At 41.8% G+C, this 18,879-nt stretch overlaps 1 protein-coding gene across 1 annotated transcript in view; it reads right to left on the reverse strand.

Moving 5' to 3' along the window:
- Positions 1 to 17,333, reverse strand: part of GNS (glucosamine (N-acetyl)-6-sulfatase) — a 44,841-nt gene extending 27,508 nt beyond the window's left edge. The window contains exons 1-7 of the mRNA XM_053661601.1: positions 16,999 to 17,333; positions 11,889 to 11,948; positions 8,542 to 8,748; positions 6,505 to 6,570; positions 4,197 to 4,295; positions 2,299 to 2,466; positions 628 to 710 (exon numbers count right to left, since the gene is read on the reverse strand). Of these exons, the coding sequence (XP_053517576.1) occupies positions 628 to 710; positions 2,299 to 2,466; positions 4,197 to 4,295; positions 6,505 to 6,570; positions 8,542 to 8,748; positions 11,889 to 11,948; positions 16,999 to 17,178 (863 nt within the window). The 5' untranslated portion in view covers positions 17,179 to 17,333. The remainder of the gene's footprint in view (positions 1 to 627; positions 711 to 2,298; positions 2,467 to 4,196; positions 4,296 to 6,504; positions 6,571 to 8,541; positions 8,749 to 11,888; positions 11,949 to 16,998) is intronic.
- Positions 17,334 to 18,879: the final 1,546 nt, after the last annotated feature.

An 18,879-nucleotide genomic window follows, 5' to 3' on the forward strand; every position in this document is an offset into this window, starting at 1 on the left:
ATTGGAACACAAGCACGCTCCCTCACACGCACACCGCCTATGGCTGCTTTCCTGCTTCAACAGCACAGCTGAGCAGCTGCGATGGAGACCATGAGGCCTGCAAGCCTGTAACATTTACTATCTGGCCCTTTACAGAAAAAGTTTGCCAACCCATCTAAACTATATACACTTTAAATAATGGATTAAAAATTTTTTATTTAAAAGAATTTCCTGAAAGTTCCAGACAGCAAAGGTAAATATTTTGCTCTCAACTAAGCCTTTGGGTCTTATGTAAATATTGGGTGACTGATCTCTAACAAACTGACCTTTTCTTTAGATACAGGAAACTTAAAAAAAAATCCAATGGCTTCAGTTTGCAATGTTTTAACAAGTCATAAAAATGGATTAATCAGTCCTGGGATCCAAAAGTCATCTAACACACCCAAATGTAAAGGAATCTTTGGCTGTTTCTAAGGTAAGAGACTGCCACTCACCCCTCTCAAAAAAAAAAAAAAAAAGAATCTCTCCCATCAACTTGTTTCCCTCTGATTTTGCCTCAAAGATAACCATGTGGTACAGTTCCCTGTTCATTGGCTGATCTGTAGGGTCTGCAAACACCACCCAGATTGAGAAAGTAGCGACTCTTACCTTTTTCTAAATGCATTATCTAAGAACTGTATTGAAGAATTAGTCATTGGGGTCTTGGCTTGCCTAATTAACCAGTGCTTGTTCTGAAATTTAAAAGAAAAAAAAAGGTTAACACCACGTCACCCAAATAAACTGCTTTAGTAAATAATAAAAGGGGTCATTTTATACTTCAGCAAAGAGGAACTGGAGACTAAGCAACAGACTTTCCCTCCTCCCCATTTCCCTCCCCTGCATTCTTTAAAAAAAAAACCTTTCCATAGATTATCACTCACTGTTTACATTCTTCCTACCACTTTCCAAATGGCACTGGGCTCTTTTTGTCAGTAGCATTAGTAAGAGATGTAGAGAGAGATATTGGGAAACTACTGGCTAAAAGAAGTTTAAACTTATAACTCTGAGTCTATGCTTTGGGAACACTACCCGGCCTACAAAAGGGTAAAGATTAACTTTACCCCTTTCAAGTTTTGCCTAATAAGTCAACATTTCATTATTTTCAATTTTCTTACCCAAGACATCGATCATCTTAAAACTGTTGGGAAAATCCCGTCATAGCAATTTCCTAAACATCAAATCCAAATCTGGAGGATTCTTTTCATTTAAATAAAAAAATCACAGTTTTTAAAAAACAACAACATTCCCATATGCCATTAACGATCTTCTTTCTCCTTGTTCTTAAAACCCTAAGTTGCTATCTTCCAAACTCTGGTCCTCACAGTGGTCTTGTTAGTGTTGGAGAAATGCTACACGGCACGTTGTCCTCCTGGATATTCACGTAAGAACATGAATAACTGTGAGAAATCCTGTCGGCAGAGTGACTTATTCAACCTAAAGTTTCTGCACTTACTTGATCAGGGGAACTCCTATCAGTTTTTTTTTGAAATGCAGTTTGAGAATGCCGTCTAGTTTAAAACTCAGCTTTTTAAAATCATACTTAACATGCTTACAATATTCCAGGCAACACACTACATGTTTGTATGTACTCTAATCCACACAGTGGCTGCACGAAAACTGGATGCTAGTGTCTGGCTCGTTGTCAGGTCACTAAGCTGAAAGGTGGTAGCACTCAGTCTAACGCCAAGATTCATTCTTTCCACCACCTCACAAGCGACTAAGATTTCTGGGTAACAAACAGGCATGAGGCATTAGGGGCCTTCTGCATTTGAACCAGTGAACTGCCCTATGCCAGGGGACGGATAAGTAACTGCCATATAAGGTAAACATTTAGGCTGCGGCCCTCAATTACGGTATATTCCCTGCTCTGGCTCACTGCCCAACTTCCCTTCCCAATCATACTGCACGGCGTCACCCCTCCTCTTTCTGTGCCCCAGGCCTGGCGAAGGCCACCCAGAGGAGGCTGCAGGGCCAGCCCAGCCCCAAACGATAGGTCTCAGCCACTGCCTGGCAGAATTTTCATCAGGACAGCCTGTAGTCAAGAAAGATGCCAGCTCTTTAACATTCCCTCTGGATTCTCTAGCTGTTCACTGGATGTGTAGCAAGAACCTTATTTGCGTTCCTGTAGCCAGTTTATACTATCTATCCTACAAGACATAGGTGTAATTACCTTAAAAAGTTACGGAAAGCCAGCGACATAGCTCAAGGCTCTCTGACAAGTATGTTATACATTATACAAGTATATATTGAGTATATATATCCAAGGATCAGAGAAGCTACCGTTCCATGGATGTTGAAGTTCTTGTTCCTCGGTGCAAAGACGTTCTGGAAGGTCTGCTGGTACTGAGGTGCGGCTGTCCAAGGCGAGTGAGGTGCTGGAGTGGAGATCATCATGAAGAATGGTTCAAAGTTGGACTTGTAATCCAGGAAGTCCAAGGAGACATTAGCCTGACACACACAAAGATTTGTCATCTCCTACCCTACCCAACAGCTGTGGACTCGAAAGATACACGTTCTCCGATGAACAGAAAAGACAGGGTCACGCTAGCTTTGAACAAATCTCAGCACACAATCTACATCATAGTCAAACAACAAGCATGCTGTTGGAACAACTATTTGGCTTTTAGGCGATACTAATAATAAAAAACTGGAAAGCACACTGGCATAAGAGGCAATTAAGATGTTGATGATTTTACAGGATCAAAAAAGTGTTAGGCCTCCCACTGGAAAGAAATAGTAATTTGGCCATTTTAGTACTAACTTACATTAAGGCACCTTAGTGTATATACATTTTGATGCCTTAAAAAATATAAAAATAAAGCCCTGGCTGGTATAGCTCAGTGGATTGAGCACGGGCCTGAGAACCAGACAATCACGGTTTGATTCCCAGTCAGGGCACATGCCTGGGTTGCAGGCCAGTTCCCTGCAGGCCAGTTCCCAGCAGGGGACGCACGAAAGACAACCATACATTGATGTTTCTCTCCCTCTCTCCTTCCCTTTCCCTCTAAAGATAAATAAAATATTATACAAATATTATATAAATAAATATATATAAAAATAGAGTCAATCTAATTCACAACAGTAGGAAAGGTGGATTAAATTACCTTAATCTCACAAAAATATGTAGAGAGCAGATATCCTAAGTTATGTCCAAATAAATTCACCAGGTCTTTAATTGATAAGGACTTACATGTGTCATTGGCTTATTTGGAGATGAAATGTGAAAACGAAAGCATCCCACATACATATCACATTTAATTGTTCTGGTTGATTTATATCTTCGTTTATTCCCAACACCAAACTCAAAGGGAACTGACTGCCTCGATGTGCTGTCCCCATCCTGCCCGCCCATCTCCTCCGGCCTCATGACAGGCCCGTGGCACTGCATCAGGCCCGGCACACCTGCCCAGCGGCCCCGACTCTGCTCCCCTCCTGTCTGCGGACTCTCCTGACCTGCACAGCTCACTTTCACCTACTTCGGGGTTGTGCTTAAATGTTACCTGAGTGATCCCCAAACCCAGCCTCGTTTCCCTAACTGATCATCATCTAACAAGGTAGAAAGTGTACACACACATACACACACACACACACACACACACACAAAATCTGCCACTAAATAGTCACCTTTCACAGAACCAAGGACTGTGCCCCATTTAGGGCTTGAACACCCACTACAACGAGGGCTAAAACATTTGGTGAAGGAATGGTCCAGGGAGGGCCGTCATGAGAAACACCACAGACAGGAACGTCCCAAATTCATCCCATTCTGGCATTCTTTATACATAAATACAAAACACTGAAGAACTCCCATACCCCGATCACCCCTACCCTCATGATGAAGCTGCCATCTTGTAGCTCGTGAGAAAAACTGGGGTCAAGAGTAGGAACCTTACAAAGTAAAATCTCTTTAAGTGATCTATGTAGTCTTGGAGATAGCGTCTGAAAAAGGGACTTGTTGCTGGAATTTCAAGAACATTACCTGAGCCTACCTTATATACAAAAAAAAAAAAAACCACACTCAGGAGTTTTTAATCAGTTGGAAATATTCTTTGGCAGTTAGATTGAGTTATTATTCATTCACATTACCCAACAGGAACAAATACAACTAAAAGTTTTTTCGGCAAAGTCTTTAATCAAATGTGAGCCAAACCTGCAAGGACAGTGTGTCAGTAACTCACCAAAACATCTGTCAGGTAGTCCATACTGTAGTTTTCACCATGCTTTCGTGCCTTCCCATTGATAGAGAGGGTATAATTATAGTACTTAGAATTCTTTTCCTATCAGAGAGAGGAAAATAAAATGCATTACAACATCAGCAAACAAACTGAAAGCCAAAAACCATGCTAGGCTAACCTATATGTTTAAATAGTGATAAGACATAAAAAAAAAAGGTAATCACTCATTATATTGAATTTAAAAAAAATATATTTTGCCCTCCCCCCTGTCCATTTTCTACCTACCGTCTATGCTACTTATTCTCTGCACCTTCTTCCCCTCTTTCCTCCTCCTCCCACTCCCCTGTTGATAACCCTCCATGTGACCTCCACTTCTGTGGCTCTGCTCCTGATCTGTCCACTTAGTTTGCTTTTGTTTTAGGTGTGGTTGTTAACAACTGGGAGTTTGCTGTCCTTTCACTGTTCATCTTTATCTTCTTTTCCTTAGATAAGTTCTTTTAACATTACATAAAATAAAGGCTTGATGATGAACTCCCTGAACTTGACCTTATCTGAGAAGCACTTTATCTGCCCTTCCATTCTAAATGAAAGCTTTGCTGGATAGAGCAATCTTGGGTGTAGGTCCTTGCCTTTCATGACTTGGAATACTCCTTTCCAGCCCCTTCTTGCCTGTCAAGTCTCTTTTGAGAAATCTGCTGACAGTCTGATGGGAACTCCTTTGTAGGTGACTATCCCCTTATCTCCTGCTGCTTCTAGGATTCTCTCCTTCATTTTAATCTTGGCTAATGTAATGATGATGTGTCTTGGTGTGTTCCTCCTTGGGTTCACCTTCTTCGGGATTCTCAGAGCTTCCTGGACTTCCTGGAAGTCTATTTCCTTTGCCAGATTGGGGAAGTTCTCCTTTAGTATTATTTCAAATAAGTTTTCCACTTGTTGCTCTTTCTCTTCCCCTTCTGATGCCCCTATAATTCAGATATTGGAATGTTTAAAGATGTCCTGGAGGTTCCTAAGCCTCTCATTTTTTTGAAATGTTTTTTCATTCTTTTCTGTTTGTTTGTTTCTTTCTTCTTTCTGGTCCACTCCATTGATCTGGGTCTCAGTTTTCTTTCCATCACTGTTGGATCCCTGTGCATTTTGCTTCATTTCACTCAGTTTAGCCTTCATTCTTTCATCTAATTTGCGACTAAAATCAACCAGTTCTGTGAGCATCCTAATCACCAGTGTTTTGAACTGTGCATCCAATAGGTTGGCTATCTCTTCATCACTTAGAAGTATTGGCTCTGGGGCTTTGAGCTGTTCTTCTGCTTGAGCCATAATGTTTTGGTCTGTTCACACCTATTATGTATGAGGGGCAAAAGCTTAGGTGTTCACCGGGGTGGGGCAACCCAAGTCGCTGGGTTATGACTGGGGGTGGGGTCAGAGAGAACAATGGCATTTGTTGGGCACTCTGGTGGATTTTGGTACCATCTGCCACTTCCCACAAGTGAACTGGACCCTTCTGGTGCTGGTTCCCGGGTGTGTGGACTTGTATGTTCTAGGACCCTGCGGGTCTCGCCAATGAACACTCCTGTGAGGCTGGGCACCTCTCCTGGAACCTCAACCCCCAAAAGTTTTTCCAACCAGTGCTTTTAGGTTTTATTCCCCATAGCTGGGGCCCTGGGTTGTGCAGTCTGTCTCACTGACCATTTTTAAACCTGCCTGGTTTATCTGCACGCGAATGTGGGTCCGAGATCAGCCAGCCGCCTTGCACGCCTCATTGGGTTTGCTTGTTTTCTCCCCACGCCTGTGTCTGCCAATCACCGCCTCTTCCTGCTGGGACCCCTCTCCACTGGCCTCTGACTCCACTCCTCTCACCAGTCTGGATGAATGGTTCATTGTTGTTGGACTTCGGTACAGTTCAATTTTGTCTGTTTTGGTTGTGTTTTTGTTTCTAAATCTTTGTTGTCCTTAAATTTGGTTGTGTGAGGAGGTACAGTATTTCCACCTAAGCCTCTATCTTGGCCCGAACTGGATTTTTTGACTAGGGTTTTAATGAACTCATAGCATAGTCTCAGTAACATGTCCTACTTAAACAAACAAACAAACAAACAAACAAACAAACCCAGGAGTACATCAAGTAGAACAGCAAAATATGTTGCTAACCCCCCACAAAGAAATTACTCACAAATCAAAAGAATTTCCTTCAAGGTGATAAAACAGTCAATCATAAAAGCAAACAAGTTATGTCAATGTCAGAGCCTAATCATAAAGTAAACATACTCTGCATCTGTAGGGCTATGTAGAGCTGTCACTGAGCTCAATAATCACTCACCAAGGCATACCAGTAACTCCATCCCAGGGGGACGTGTTCCAATCCACCGGCATCTGGGGCTCCGTACTGAAAAGCAAGACAAGCTGGGCATCAAAGTCCTTAGACATGATGAGGCCACAAAGAAACAGTAAACTTGTAGAATCTTGCAGATCAGTCCCTTAAAACATAGCAGGTGCTAGCTTTCCCCAAACACACAAATCAGCAAAAAATTAAAAAATGCTATAGTCCTAGTAGCTTCTGAAGCAGGAGTTGGCAAACTATGGGCCAAATCTAGCCTGCCAACTGTTTTGTATGGCCAGCATGCTAAGAATTTTTTCCCCAACCATTAAAAAAATAAAGACCAATCAAAAGAATATTTTGTGACATGTGACGGCTACATGAAATGGAAATTTCAGTGATGATAAAGCTTTATTGGAACACGGCCACACTCACTAGTTTGCGTAACATCTATGGCTCCTTTCACGCTACCATGGTAGAGTTGAATACTCGCAACAGAGACATACAGCTTATAAAGCCTCAACCATTCACCTCTGGCCCTTTACAGAAAAAACCGTGTGGCTTAGGCCACAGGGCTCATTTGCTGAGCTACTGATGGCCTAGGCAGGGTGTCAAACTCATTTTCACTGGGGTCCACACCAGCCTTGCAGTTGCCTTTGAAGGGCTGAATGCAATTTTAGGACTGTATAAATGTTACTGCTCCTTAACAGTTAAGTGAGAGCTCAGCGCTGCTGCTGGGCAGAAACGAGGTGCCGGGATGGATAAAGTAAGACGGAGGGCCAGGTTCTGCCCACAGGCCTTGTGTTTGCCACCTGTGGCATAGGCTGAATAGTCCAACGGACCCTGTGACTAACGACAGGGAAAATAATCCAATTATGAGCTACTGGCCTACAGTTTCAGTTGTCCTGCTGATGAAATCTACTTCTGGAACTCATTTTTTCTGATGAGACAAGTCAGTGAAGAGACCACAGAATCATTCCATTCTATTTCAATGAAGTTTAATAAAGCCCATTTAAGGCAGAATTTAATCCCTCAGAACTAAATCTTCGCCAATTTAAAGAATTTCTCCAAATTTTATATATACACTAGATGATCTTCAATATGCAAAATAGCGTAAGTTCTCTTTACGACCCATGGCTGTAACCTAATAACCCAGTACTCGTACTTATTTCTCATGAATCTTTTCAAATTGAGTCATCATCCTTCAAACCCACAAGGCTGAAAATTCCCCTAGTTATTGTGGGGAGGGGGAGAAGTAAAAGAAACTTCAGATCAGATATGAAGATCTCTAACAAACACAGATAAAATATGTAAGAGTATGTACTTCTCCTGCTTGTCCTGAATGCCCAATTTTATTGGAAGAGGTGACCCCAAACACTCTCACATACACTATTTCCTGTAAGCTCAACCTCCGACTAAAAGCCAAGGCCAGTGTGGTGGGTGTGAGGCCGGGAAATGTGGCCTTGGCAGGTCACGACGAGGTATCTCCCCACGCAGGCCCAAGAGGCCCAGCACGCGCACCCCTCAGCCACCTGCCTAAGTGGCCTGACCATCCCTGGCTCCGGGTGCTTTCTCTTTACCACTGATCTGTTCACATTTTGTTCCTACTTTTCGGGGTAGGAAATGAATTAAGCACAAACTGCTATGATTCAGGAAAAATACTAAGAGGAAAACATTCTTCATTCTGACCCCCGTAAAGGGGAATTAGAAACGAAGAGAACATGACAGCCACATGATGAGCAGACATGAGTTAAAAGGGGAAGACACCCCGCACAGCAGCAGTCCTGGGATCATTTTTCAACAAATGCTCTTGAGATTATCTAAAAGAAAAAACTTAGTACCCAAATGATATAAATATGTTCGTGTAAGTTCCTATTTATGGGCTAGGATAAAACAACACTTGCCAAAAATCCCTTAACATGACTTGAATGTACACTTATCAAAAAGCAATTAACATGAATTATATTAATTCACACTTAGAAAGCTGTTTTTTTTTGTTTCTGTTTTTTTTTAAGGGAATAATGAGACCATTCAACGTACCTCATTTAAGTATTTCCCTGCAAAAAAGGTTTGATAACCACACATTGATCTGAGAATTGCTGGGAAAGTATTTGGTTCTTGGATCTTCTGCCAAGACCTGCTACTGCAGTTTCCCTCCAAAGTGTTGTTAACAACGTGATGATTATGTGGGTACTTCCCCGTCAGGATACTGGCACGGCTCGGGCAGCAAAGAGCACTTGGCACATACTATAAAGGAGAGAGAAGCGAAAGGGACAAAGTTACACAAGAAAGATGGATTTCTCATCATTTCTAAAGAGAGTAAAGAAAGCTGCTCCATAGTACTCTAACTTCAAATTTTTAGTTTCCCACGGAATATTTTCTTTATGCAATGACACACTTTCGAGCTGTTTTAAAAGTAACATAGTGGAGATAGTAAAGCAGATTAAACAAACCAAGAGAAGAGATTTGCTTTCAACTGGTTTCTTTCTACAGGGTAACATGTTATTCTAACCTCGCCTCAAAGAAATATTTACATGCAAGGAGCACAATGTGGTGGGAGCTAGGTCTTAACCAAAGATAAAGAATACTACTTGAGCCCTGGCTGGTGTGGCTCAGTGGACTGAGCACGGGCCTGGAAACCAAGGGACTGCGGTTCAATTCCCAGTCAGGGCACATGCCTGGGCTGCGGGCCTGGTCCCCAGGAGGGAGCATGCAAGAGGCAACCATGCATTGATATTTCTCTCTCTTTCTCCTTCCCTTCCCCTTTCTCTAAAAATAAGTAAATAAAATCTTCAACAACAACAACAACAAAAAAGACTACTACTTGAATTTAACGTAGCTGAGAAGTAGAGCCTCATTTTCAGACTGATTTGTAGCTTTATAATTCCTGTATCACTTTATACATGGAAAACAGATTTTTTTCTATTTTAATTATGCTTCTGTTAGCTATTGTCACCCACAGACTTACCCCTTTCTACCCAATCATTTTTGTATGACTGTAAATACACATCGCCAAGCCATTTGTTTAGAAGGGTAATACAACACTAGCTTATACTTGCACACCAGCAGGAAAGGCTCATTTGAGCACACCTCTGTATATTATCCCTTGTAAATACTTATTATGTATCTGGCTTTTCATATTGGATTTGACACTTTAAAATACTGGTGAGGATGAGCATTCTCCATATGCACACCAACCAACTGCGTTTACATGAATGTTCATGTGCTTTGCACATTTTTTTATCCTGGGCGATTGTTGGCCTCTTGTTACATAAAAAAAAAAAAAATTTTGAGTTAAGGAAGGATTCAATCATGTTACAATACTTCCCATTTTTGTGTTTGCCTTTTAATTTTGTTAGATATTTGACTTTTGTTATTTTTACATTGGCAACTCTTAATTCTTTCCCATTTTTGTTTCCTGACCTATTTTCTGGCCAATGTCATACCATTTGCTGTATCTTCATGTACATTTTAGTATCCTGCAGAGCAATTTCTTCCTCTAAAAAAAAATTACCCTAATTGTTCTAACCTACTTATTATTCCAGGTAACTCTGAATCTCTTGTGCAGCATAAAAAAATCTTATTGGGATTCTGATTAGAATAAACATTTTATAATCTAATGTCTTCCCATAGAAAGTAATGTACATGTCTTCGTAATAACTAGTATTATAAAGTTCTGTAACTTTATTTATAAAGGTCTTAAATAACCACACTGGCCACCACCACTTCTTCCTAATTTATTTTTCTGCTATGAAAATGGGATCTCCCTTTCCCTGCCAGTATTTCTCTAACCAGTTATAAGAAGAAAGTTAAAAAATTTTTTTCATTTCTACCTTACTAAAGTCTATTAAAAAGTTTTCCAACAATTCTCCTACTTTCTAGGTAGAAAACCCAAACAAGTAGAAACAATAATTTTGTCATTTTCCAATAATTTTACCTCTTAATTCCAAATGACTTATGCCAGTGACTAGACAATTCAGAATGTTAGGCGAGAGGTATTACACCTGTCTCACCCCTAACAGCAGTGACGAGTCTGTCCCTTAACCATAGCTGTGCTATTTGTTTGAAATATTCATCATAAGGATGTATTCTTCCAAAAGTTTAATAAATTACTGGAAAGGATGCTAAAATTTCAGAGGATTTTCAAGCATCTGTTGAGATTAACATATAATTGGCCTTCTTTCAACTACCGACCCCATGGTGGTGGATAATACAATAACCACAAGGTCGAATGGTCAGCCCTCTGTCTCTGTGGGTTCTGCCAGAGATTCGACCAGCTGTGAACTGAAAATATTTGGAAAAGAAAAATTAAGTTGTTGCTGATGTAACCTGTGTAGTTAGATCTATGATGTGGTTGCATCTGTACTGAACACATAGAGACCCTTGTCATTATTCCCTAAACAATACAGTGTTACAACTATTTACATAGCATTTACATATTAAATATTATAAGCAATCTAGAGATGATTTAAAGTATACAGGAATATGTGCACAGGTTACATGCAAATACTATACCGTTTCACTTAAAGGACCTGCGCATCCACAGACTTGGTATCTGGGGGGCGGGGGTGGCGGGGTGGCCCTGGAACCAATCCCTCAATGGATACCAAGGGATGAGTCCACTTACTCTAAGTCAGGCACCAAAGAAGTGCTTGTTTTACATGTATCATTTCACTTAACCTCACAAAAACCCTGAGATAGGTTTTAGTACCCCCGTTTACACACGTGGAAAACAAGGGCCAGAAAAGTTAATAACTTGGCCAAGGTCCCACAACAAGAAAAGAGGCAGAGAGCGTTCGAAACCAGGCAGTCTGGCTGCAGAAGCAGTGCTCTGAAGCAGTATGCTGCTGTTCGGTGGATTTCTCAATATTAAGCTAGGTTACCACTCCCTTGTGTGTGTACATGGTTCTTTAGTTTGTTAGTGTTTTGAGTCTTTGGATCTATGTTTAAATACATGTTTATATTTTACACACACACTGAGTTGCTGCTGGTTTGGTTTTGCTGCTATTACCCTTCTCGGTCGGGGTTGGCTGTGAGGGTTAACTGGGCTTTGTCAGGTGGCCTGCAGGCTGTCGCCACAGAATGCTTACACAGCACGCATGTTACCTGTTTCTTACACTCCATCTTCACACCTCAAACAGTCAGGTCTGAAATAAAATTCTCTGAGCTGCAGATCAGACAGGTTTAGAAAATACCTGCAGCTGATCTTCAATTGGTGAGATATAATATTTCAATTAACTGACTTTCTATCATGTTAAAGTCCTTCCTTCACAGCAGGCATGTAACGAGGAATAAAAAACCACAAAGACTACCCAAATGAAACAGTTTCTTCTCAGAACATAAATACGGTTGAAGTCTAATAAACTTAAATAAGCTTCAAAACTTACAGCACTGGAGAAAGTCATCCCCATCTCTCCAATGAGAGCCTTGGTTTTCTTTAGCGGTGTCTGTAAAGTAAATAATTATCTGTTAAACTGTTTCTTCCAATAAACTACAAAACACAACCCAAAATTCGTGGGTTCTGCATCTTAACTCAACCTCTATTCCCAACCAATCAGCTCCATCTAATACTAAGACACAGCCAAGAGAGGGATTCTGGAATGAAACAAATGGGCTTAGTCAGCTCTTTCCCATGCAAAGGGTCAGCGTTTCATAATGCTCACAGAAGGGGCAAGTTCACAGCCGACGGCTTTATTTTAGCAGGGCTGATGTGAATGTAATGGAATTGTGTGCCCATGTCTTGTCACCAGCCCCCTCATGAGACAGGGCAGAACTATCTCCATGAATTCATCTTCAGAAGCAGGATGTAGGAAATCATATAACAGGAGCCTTCTATCTTTTAAAACAGTTACAACACTTAGGTTCTGAAAGCAAGAGTAATTAGTATCAAATCCTACAGTGAGGGAGAAAATGTGAAGATGGTCATTTAATATAAATAAAAAGGAACATAAATCTGAATAAGTAACCTTTTATTCAGCAATGAAAACCATCAAAAGGCTCATTTTAGTTGTATTATGAGAGTCAGTAAGCCCCAACTGAATGCAGCTTTAAGTGTATTTTGCTGTTTAATAGTTCCTTAAAGATAATCCAAATATATAACTGTGCTAACAAGACCCTCGTTTTCAACATTGTGTAAATGACTTTCCCCCTTGTTTTACATGGTAGAAAACCTAAGGAAACCATAACCTCAGAAGGATGAGAATTCTTATTCAAGAGGAGCTTTGATAATTTCATGAGTTGATGCATTTCCCCAGGAAATGCTCGAGATATGTAAGGTCTGAGGTAACCTTCAGAAGCAATGTCACCAGCCATAATCTCCCATAAGACATCACTGGGTGCTACCCTCAGATACAGAACACTTGGCTGAATAAGACACTAGAAGGACGAAGAATCTGAGCTGCAGTGAGGACATAGGGAGGAGAAATGAGAATGCAAAGTGTAAGTGAGGAAAAGGAACATGTGAGTTGATTATACGGGACTTACTCATCTAACTGTCTGGTAAATATGCAGTTACTGAGGAATATCTGAGTTACGGGAAGACTATACTGCATGATTATATTTGTTAGACACTTAATTTTTGCCAGGCACTGGTCTTGGCAAAGGTGGACCAAAGAGAGAAGGTCCCTGCTCTGATGATCTTAGTATTCTTGGGGACTTAAACAACTAATGGATAAATAAACAATCATTTGGGGCAGTGAAAAGTGCTATGAAGAGGATAAACCAGGATGATGTACTCACAGCTGGTGAGACGAAAGGTGGAAAATACTTCACATGGCAGGTCAAGAATGGCCTCTTTCGGGAGCTAACCAGTGCTTCTCAGCACTGGTAAAGTTTATCACATGATAAAGGGTCAGCCATGCAAAGATCCAGGATAAGACGTTTACAGGAGTGAATAGCAAGTAGAAAGGCTGCCAGACAAGGAAAGAGGCACATGTGAGGACAGAAAGGTGGCCAGGGCGTCAGAAGCAATGCAGTAACGAAAGGGGGTAATAGGATAAAACAAGGTCAGGGAGTTAGGCAGAAGCCAGAGGATGATGCAGGGCTGCACCAGAATTGAGAGCGCAGTGTAAGAGATTTATTTTAATAGCCATAAGCATTAGACTACAAATAGTAGTACAAATGATAAGCATAAAAATCTGTGCTTGGTCAAACAAGTCCCAATGAAGAGCCCACACTGCACTGAAAATGTGTGTGTGTGTCCATGCTAACTAACATCGATCCTCAGGATCTAAGCAAAGCTGGTGGCTGGTGAGGTTAAGGCCATACAACATTCTCTATGAAACAGCCAATCTTGTACTTACAAAGAAAAATCCTTTCCATAAAAACCCTAAGGGGGAGTCATTTATTTTCCTAGCTACCATGTACACCAGGGATCAGAAATAAAGTTTTGACAAGTCTGATAATTCTATAGTTAACTTTTCCTTTTTTAAAAAAATGTCTCTTTTTAATTTATTTTATTTTTTTAATTTTTTTTTCAAGATTTTATTTATTTATCTTTAGAGGGGAAGGGAAGGAAAGAGGGAGAAAAGTATCAGTATATGGTTGCCTCTCGTGCATCCCCTGCTGGGAACTGGCCTGCAACACAGGCATGTGCCCTGACTGGGAATTGAACTGCGATCACGTGGTTTGCAGGCTGCACTCAATCCACTGAGCTACACCAGCCAGGGCCTAACTTTTCCTTTCTCAATAGAAAACCACTTTGTTTTAAGTGAAGCAAGGCATGATGTGTTTAGTCTTACCCTACCTTTCATTATGGCCCCTTCCTTCACATCCTTGAAATTTTGAAAAAGTGACCAAATGTCACTTTTTCTAGAGTGAATAATTTTAAAAAGAGCAACCTGTGAAGAACAGTATGTTTTCACATCATAAATCACATTCAAATAAAATCAAGAAATAAATACATAGGAACAGATTCTTGGGAGGGTATGCCTAAAAACAAAGTCTCACAGATGATACCTGCAACAAATATAGTGAAATGTTAAAGACAATGCTACCACATAAAATACTATTTCAGCCCTGGCTAGTGTGGCTCTTTTGAATGCCCACCTGCAAACCAAAAGGTCACTGGTTCGATTCCCAGTCAGGGCACATGCCTGGGTTGTGGGTCAGGTCCCTGGTTGGGGGCATGTGAGAGAGAACCACATAATGATGTTTCTCTCCCTCTTTTTCTCTCTCCCTTCCCCTCTCTAAAAATAAATATAATCTTTTTAAAAAACAGACTATTTCAAAGACGAAAGCTTCCACGTTAAACCATGATCATTGAAATGTTATAATCCTTTGTCCTTATTTAATCTGGGGGATTGAATACCATTTTGCTAACTATGGTGGCAAGTCACAATCTTTTGTGGGGTCAGCGACCCCTCTCTCCACAAAAATGAAGACATAAAGTCTTCAAAATATAAACACGAAGTATTACAAAGTATTAAGCAGTTCCATGACCACACTGGTGCTCCTGAATGCCACCTGAAGAACCTCTGATCTATGGTGTAAGTACCTACGCTGATGTGGGTATGTGGAATGACATCTTCAAGTCAGTATCATCACTGTGTTTTCAAACGGGAGAAAAAGCATGGGACTCTGAGATCATATGACATGATCCTTGGCCAAGTTCCTCAACTCCCTCAAAATTTTAGTTTCCTCTTATTTGAGACAAAGACAATGCGCACAACAGAGGACTCCTATCGTGACTGAAGCAGGAATAGGAAACGCCTCACACTCTGGCTCCAGGCAAAATCTCGAATGCTGTTACTGTCTTAGATCTTCCCCTTTGCGTCCTGTTTGACAGCTAGTCATAAAACATTCTGGAAAAGCCTACAAGAGAAGCAACAATTCTCCAGAGTTGGAGCACTAAATTCAACTAATTCCCTCCATTCAACCTTGACTCTTCTCTCCAGTATTAACTGACACCTATAAAAAAGAATCTGCTATGGTTTAAAGAAGCAAATGGGATTAACATGTTAAGGGGAAGTAACCTCAAATACATATATACACAGACCACATCTGTGGTCTACAAAAATTAAACTGAATTCTGAACAACATATCTTATATTTAAGCAATGAATTCTGTTAGCAACGGACATGTGCTAACATGTCTGAAAGCCTTAGCTTTTAATTATGCTTTAATCACTAAACTATTATTAATTTTTGATAGAGGTGGCTTGCTTTTTCTGGATAAAATACTTTTCAAGCACACAAAATGTATTTTATTTTCTTTTTTTAGAAAAACAAGGAGTTTTGTGAGGAGGGTAAGTGCAGCTGTTACAATGAAGGAAAAAAAAACAGTAAAAACCAGGAGGGCAATTAAGTCCAGACTCTTCAACGTCAATGCAGCTGAGGGGAAATTAAAAGGCAATGAGGCATAGGTGGCAGGAAGTGTGGAGTCAAAACGCAAGCATCTTAAACGTCAGCTAGAGAAGATTCTCATACTTTTGAACACAAGTCTGAGTAAGAAATATTTTAATTTACAATGGCATAATTTACAAAAAATATGGATATGTTTTTTTACCACCTGTACTTCACATATATTTTCTATTCTACACTATCCCACTGAAAAATGAAAATGCTGGTAGTTACTCACTAAACTGATTTCACAACTCACTTATGGGCTGAAATCAGCAGGATGAAGGACACTGACTGAGCTCGGGTGTTACCACACAGTAAAAGTAAGGAACCTCTTGCCTGACTTGTTTTCATAATCTCAGCATTTTGCTGAAAGCAATGAGAACTGAAAGGAAGAACACAATAAAGCATTGTGCTATTAGGCAATAAAGGCAAGCTACTTTTTGGGCTTGCAGGAATAGAGGTTTGGGTGGATACTCCTGAGGGTCGTAATCTAAGATAAAGAAGCGAAATTAACTCTTGGGGAAAAAATGAAGTCTCACGACAACACTCACTTGATATAAAACAGAACACTATTAATATTCAATGCATCAGCTAGGTTTTCAATTAGGCTAATTGGATTTTCTTGATTCATGTGCAGCAAAGTACACCCTGAAGAGCTCGACAACCTACCTGCCAAAGTAGTTCACTTCAGCACTTATTTTATAAATATCAGGCACAGACACTGTACCCAGGGACAAAGGCAGAGGTGACCTAGGTCCTCACAAAGGGAGCTGGACTTGTCCTCTAATCCAAAAGACCATCAAGACTTGCAAATTCTTAGCCAACACCTGCCGCTCATTGGTTCAGCCAATCCCTAACGGGCGTCCACCTGGGTCAGGGGAGCTAGTACCGCAAACTCCACAGCAGTGAGGTCCAGACTAGAAGCTCAGTGTAGCGCGTGTATGTGTCAACTTAGAAGAGGCGAGGGAGCGGGAAGAGGAAATGAGTCCTGAGGCCCCTCAGACCTGCGTAAAGGGCCTGGCGAAGCAAAAGCAAAACTACAGAATCAAGGCAGCCAGTTCAAGAGCGCGGGGGCAAGGATGAGAAAAGAGGGCAGGAAACCGGGGAGTCAGCCCGAAAGATAGAGGGGCGGGGCAGAAACAGAGACAAGAGTTACCATGCCGCCGAGCACTTCGTCCTGGTCGTCTGTGAGGATCAGCACCACGTTGGGCCTCCGAGAGCCCGCCGCCACCCGAGAGACCCCCAGGCAGCAGCCCAGCAGAAGCAGCAGCGGCGCTAGGCTGCAGGAGAGCTGGTGAAGCCGGGGCCCACCTGGGGCCTGAGGCAGCAGCCACATGGCGGACTAGGGCTCCGGGCGGGAGGCCCTGGGGACCGTGTGTTCCCACGCGCAGGTGGCTGAAGGGCGAGAGGCCGCAGGAAACGCAGGTTGTACGGTGAAGGCCAGGAGCTGGAGTCAGGCGTTTTCTCCCCAGGCGCAATCACGTGAGGCAGGCGGGGGCGGAGCACGCCGTGAGGTCACGCGGGCTGCCCCGGCGGGGCGGGGCCGCTGGGCGAAAGGAGGGCGGGCGGGCGGGCGCGAGCCGCTGGGAGGGGAACCCGGAAGTAGGCGGGGCTGGTGAAGAATATCGCCCCACGCGGGGTCCTGGCTTTCTTCGAGCTCAGGCTTCGGTTAGGTGGTGGTAGCACGTGTTTGTGAGCCCGTGGTGCAAAAATTAAAACAGAGCGAAGGTAAGATGAAAAGGAGGAGGGAATCAGCCAACAGCAATTAAGAGAAAGGACTATACCTACCAATTAGTAAGATCAGCTGGTGGGCAAAGTCAGCTTTACCATGTTTAATCCCTAAAGCCAATGAACGCTAATTGAGGACCCTTGTATTTAATTGTTTTTAATTTTTTTTTTGCGACTCAGCTCTTAAATTTGGAGCTGGATTCCAAGTCATCTCTCTATTCCCCATCTGTTAATAGTGGTTTAAAATAAAACAACAATTTGGGTATCCCGATAGCCTAATATTCCTCAGTGAATCTTCCACTATTTACCATAATATTTCTTCGTGCATTTTTGAAAGCCCTCTTAGAAGATGTTGGAGGATGTGTACTTTGAAAAAAAACAAACCCCCTGAATGTCATGGCCACATGAGCACATTAAGTGCCCTTTAGGGGGAAAGTTCCGTGAAACTAGGGCTCCAAAAATTGATGTGGTGACTCTGGAGCCTCTCACCATGGCCCTCTGCTGAGGTCTATACAAACAAACGCCCCTGGCAAGATGAGCTGTGGAGCCTCATTCCCAACTCAGAACAATACGCTGAACCTCCTGGCTCCAACAAGGTGTATTTTCTCCAAGCTGCATCATCCCACACAAACAAGTCTTTCAAAACTTGTGAGGAAACTATACCATAAAGTAAAAATAATTGTGGAAGTACTTCAAAATGTTGTATATTCAACCGTAAGTCTTAGGCAAAAGAAGTGTTACCCTAGTTTTCTTTCTTTTTTTTTTAAATTTTATTTATTTATCTTTATAGGGGAAGGGAAGGGAAGGAGAGAAATATCAATGCATGGTTGCCTCTCGTGCGTCCCCTGCTGGGAACTGGCCTGCAACCCAGGCATGTGCCCTAATGGGGAATTGAACCACGATCTTTTGGTTGCAGGCCGGTGCTCAATCCACTGAGCTACACCAGCCAGGGCGCCCTAGTTTTCTACCTGGTAGTACATTCTGAACCAGTGACCCAGAAAGGGGATCCCATGTAGAACCAGGTCGAGTTGAGGGAACAGAGATTAAGTTTAGGGAGTCTGAGGCAGCTGGAAGTTGTGCAGCAAAGCTTGAAAGAGGAGGTAGCTGTGTAGATGAAAAGTTCCATAAATCTGCATAGACGTCCTTTTGAGACTTTGTTGAACACCAGGGTGTATGTGCACAGGATGAAGGCACCATAAGGTAAGACAGTGATTGATTAAGAAAGAATAATTCTCAAAGGAGGTGATGTTTGAAAACCAGCCAGAAAAGAAAGTCTTCCGTAATCATAAGGAGCATTCAGCTGAGAACC

The sequence above is a fragment of the Artibeus jamaicensis genome, unplaced genomic scaffold (assembly GCF_021234435.1).
Source record: "Artibeus jamaicensis isolate MK-2021 breed Jamaican fruit bat unplaced genomic scaffold, CSHL_Jam_final contig_233, whole genome shotgun sequence".
Lineage (NCBI taxonomy): Eukaryota > Metazoa > Chordata > Mammalia > Chiroptera > Phyllostomidae > Artibeus > Artibeus jamaicensis.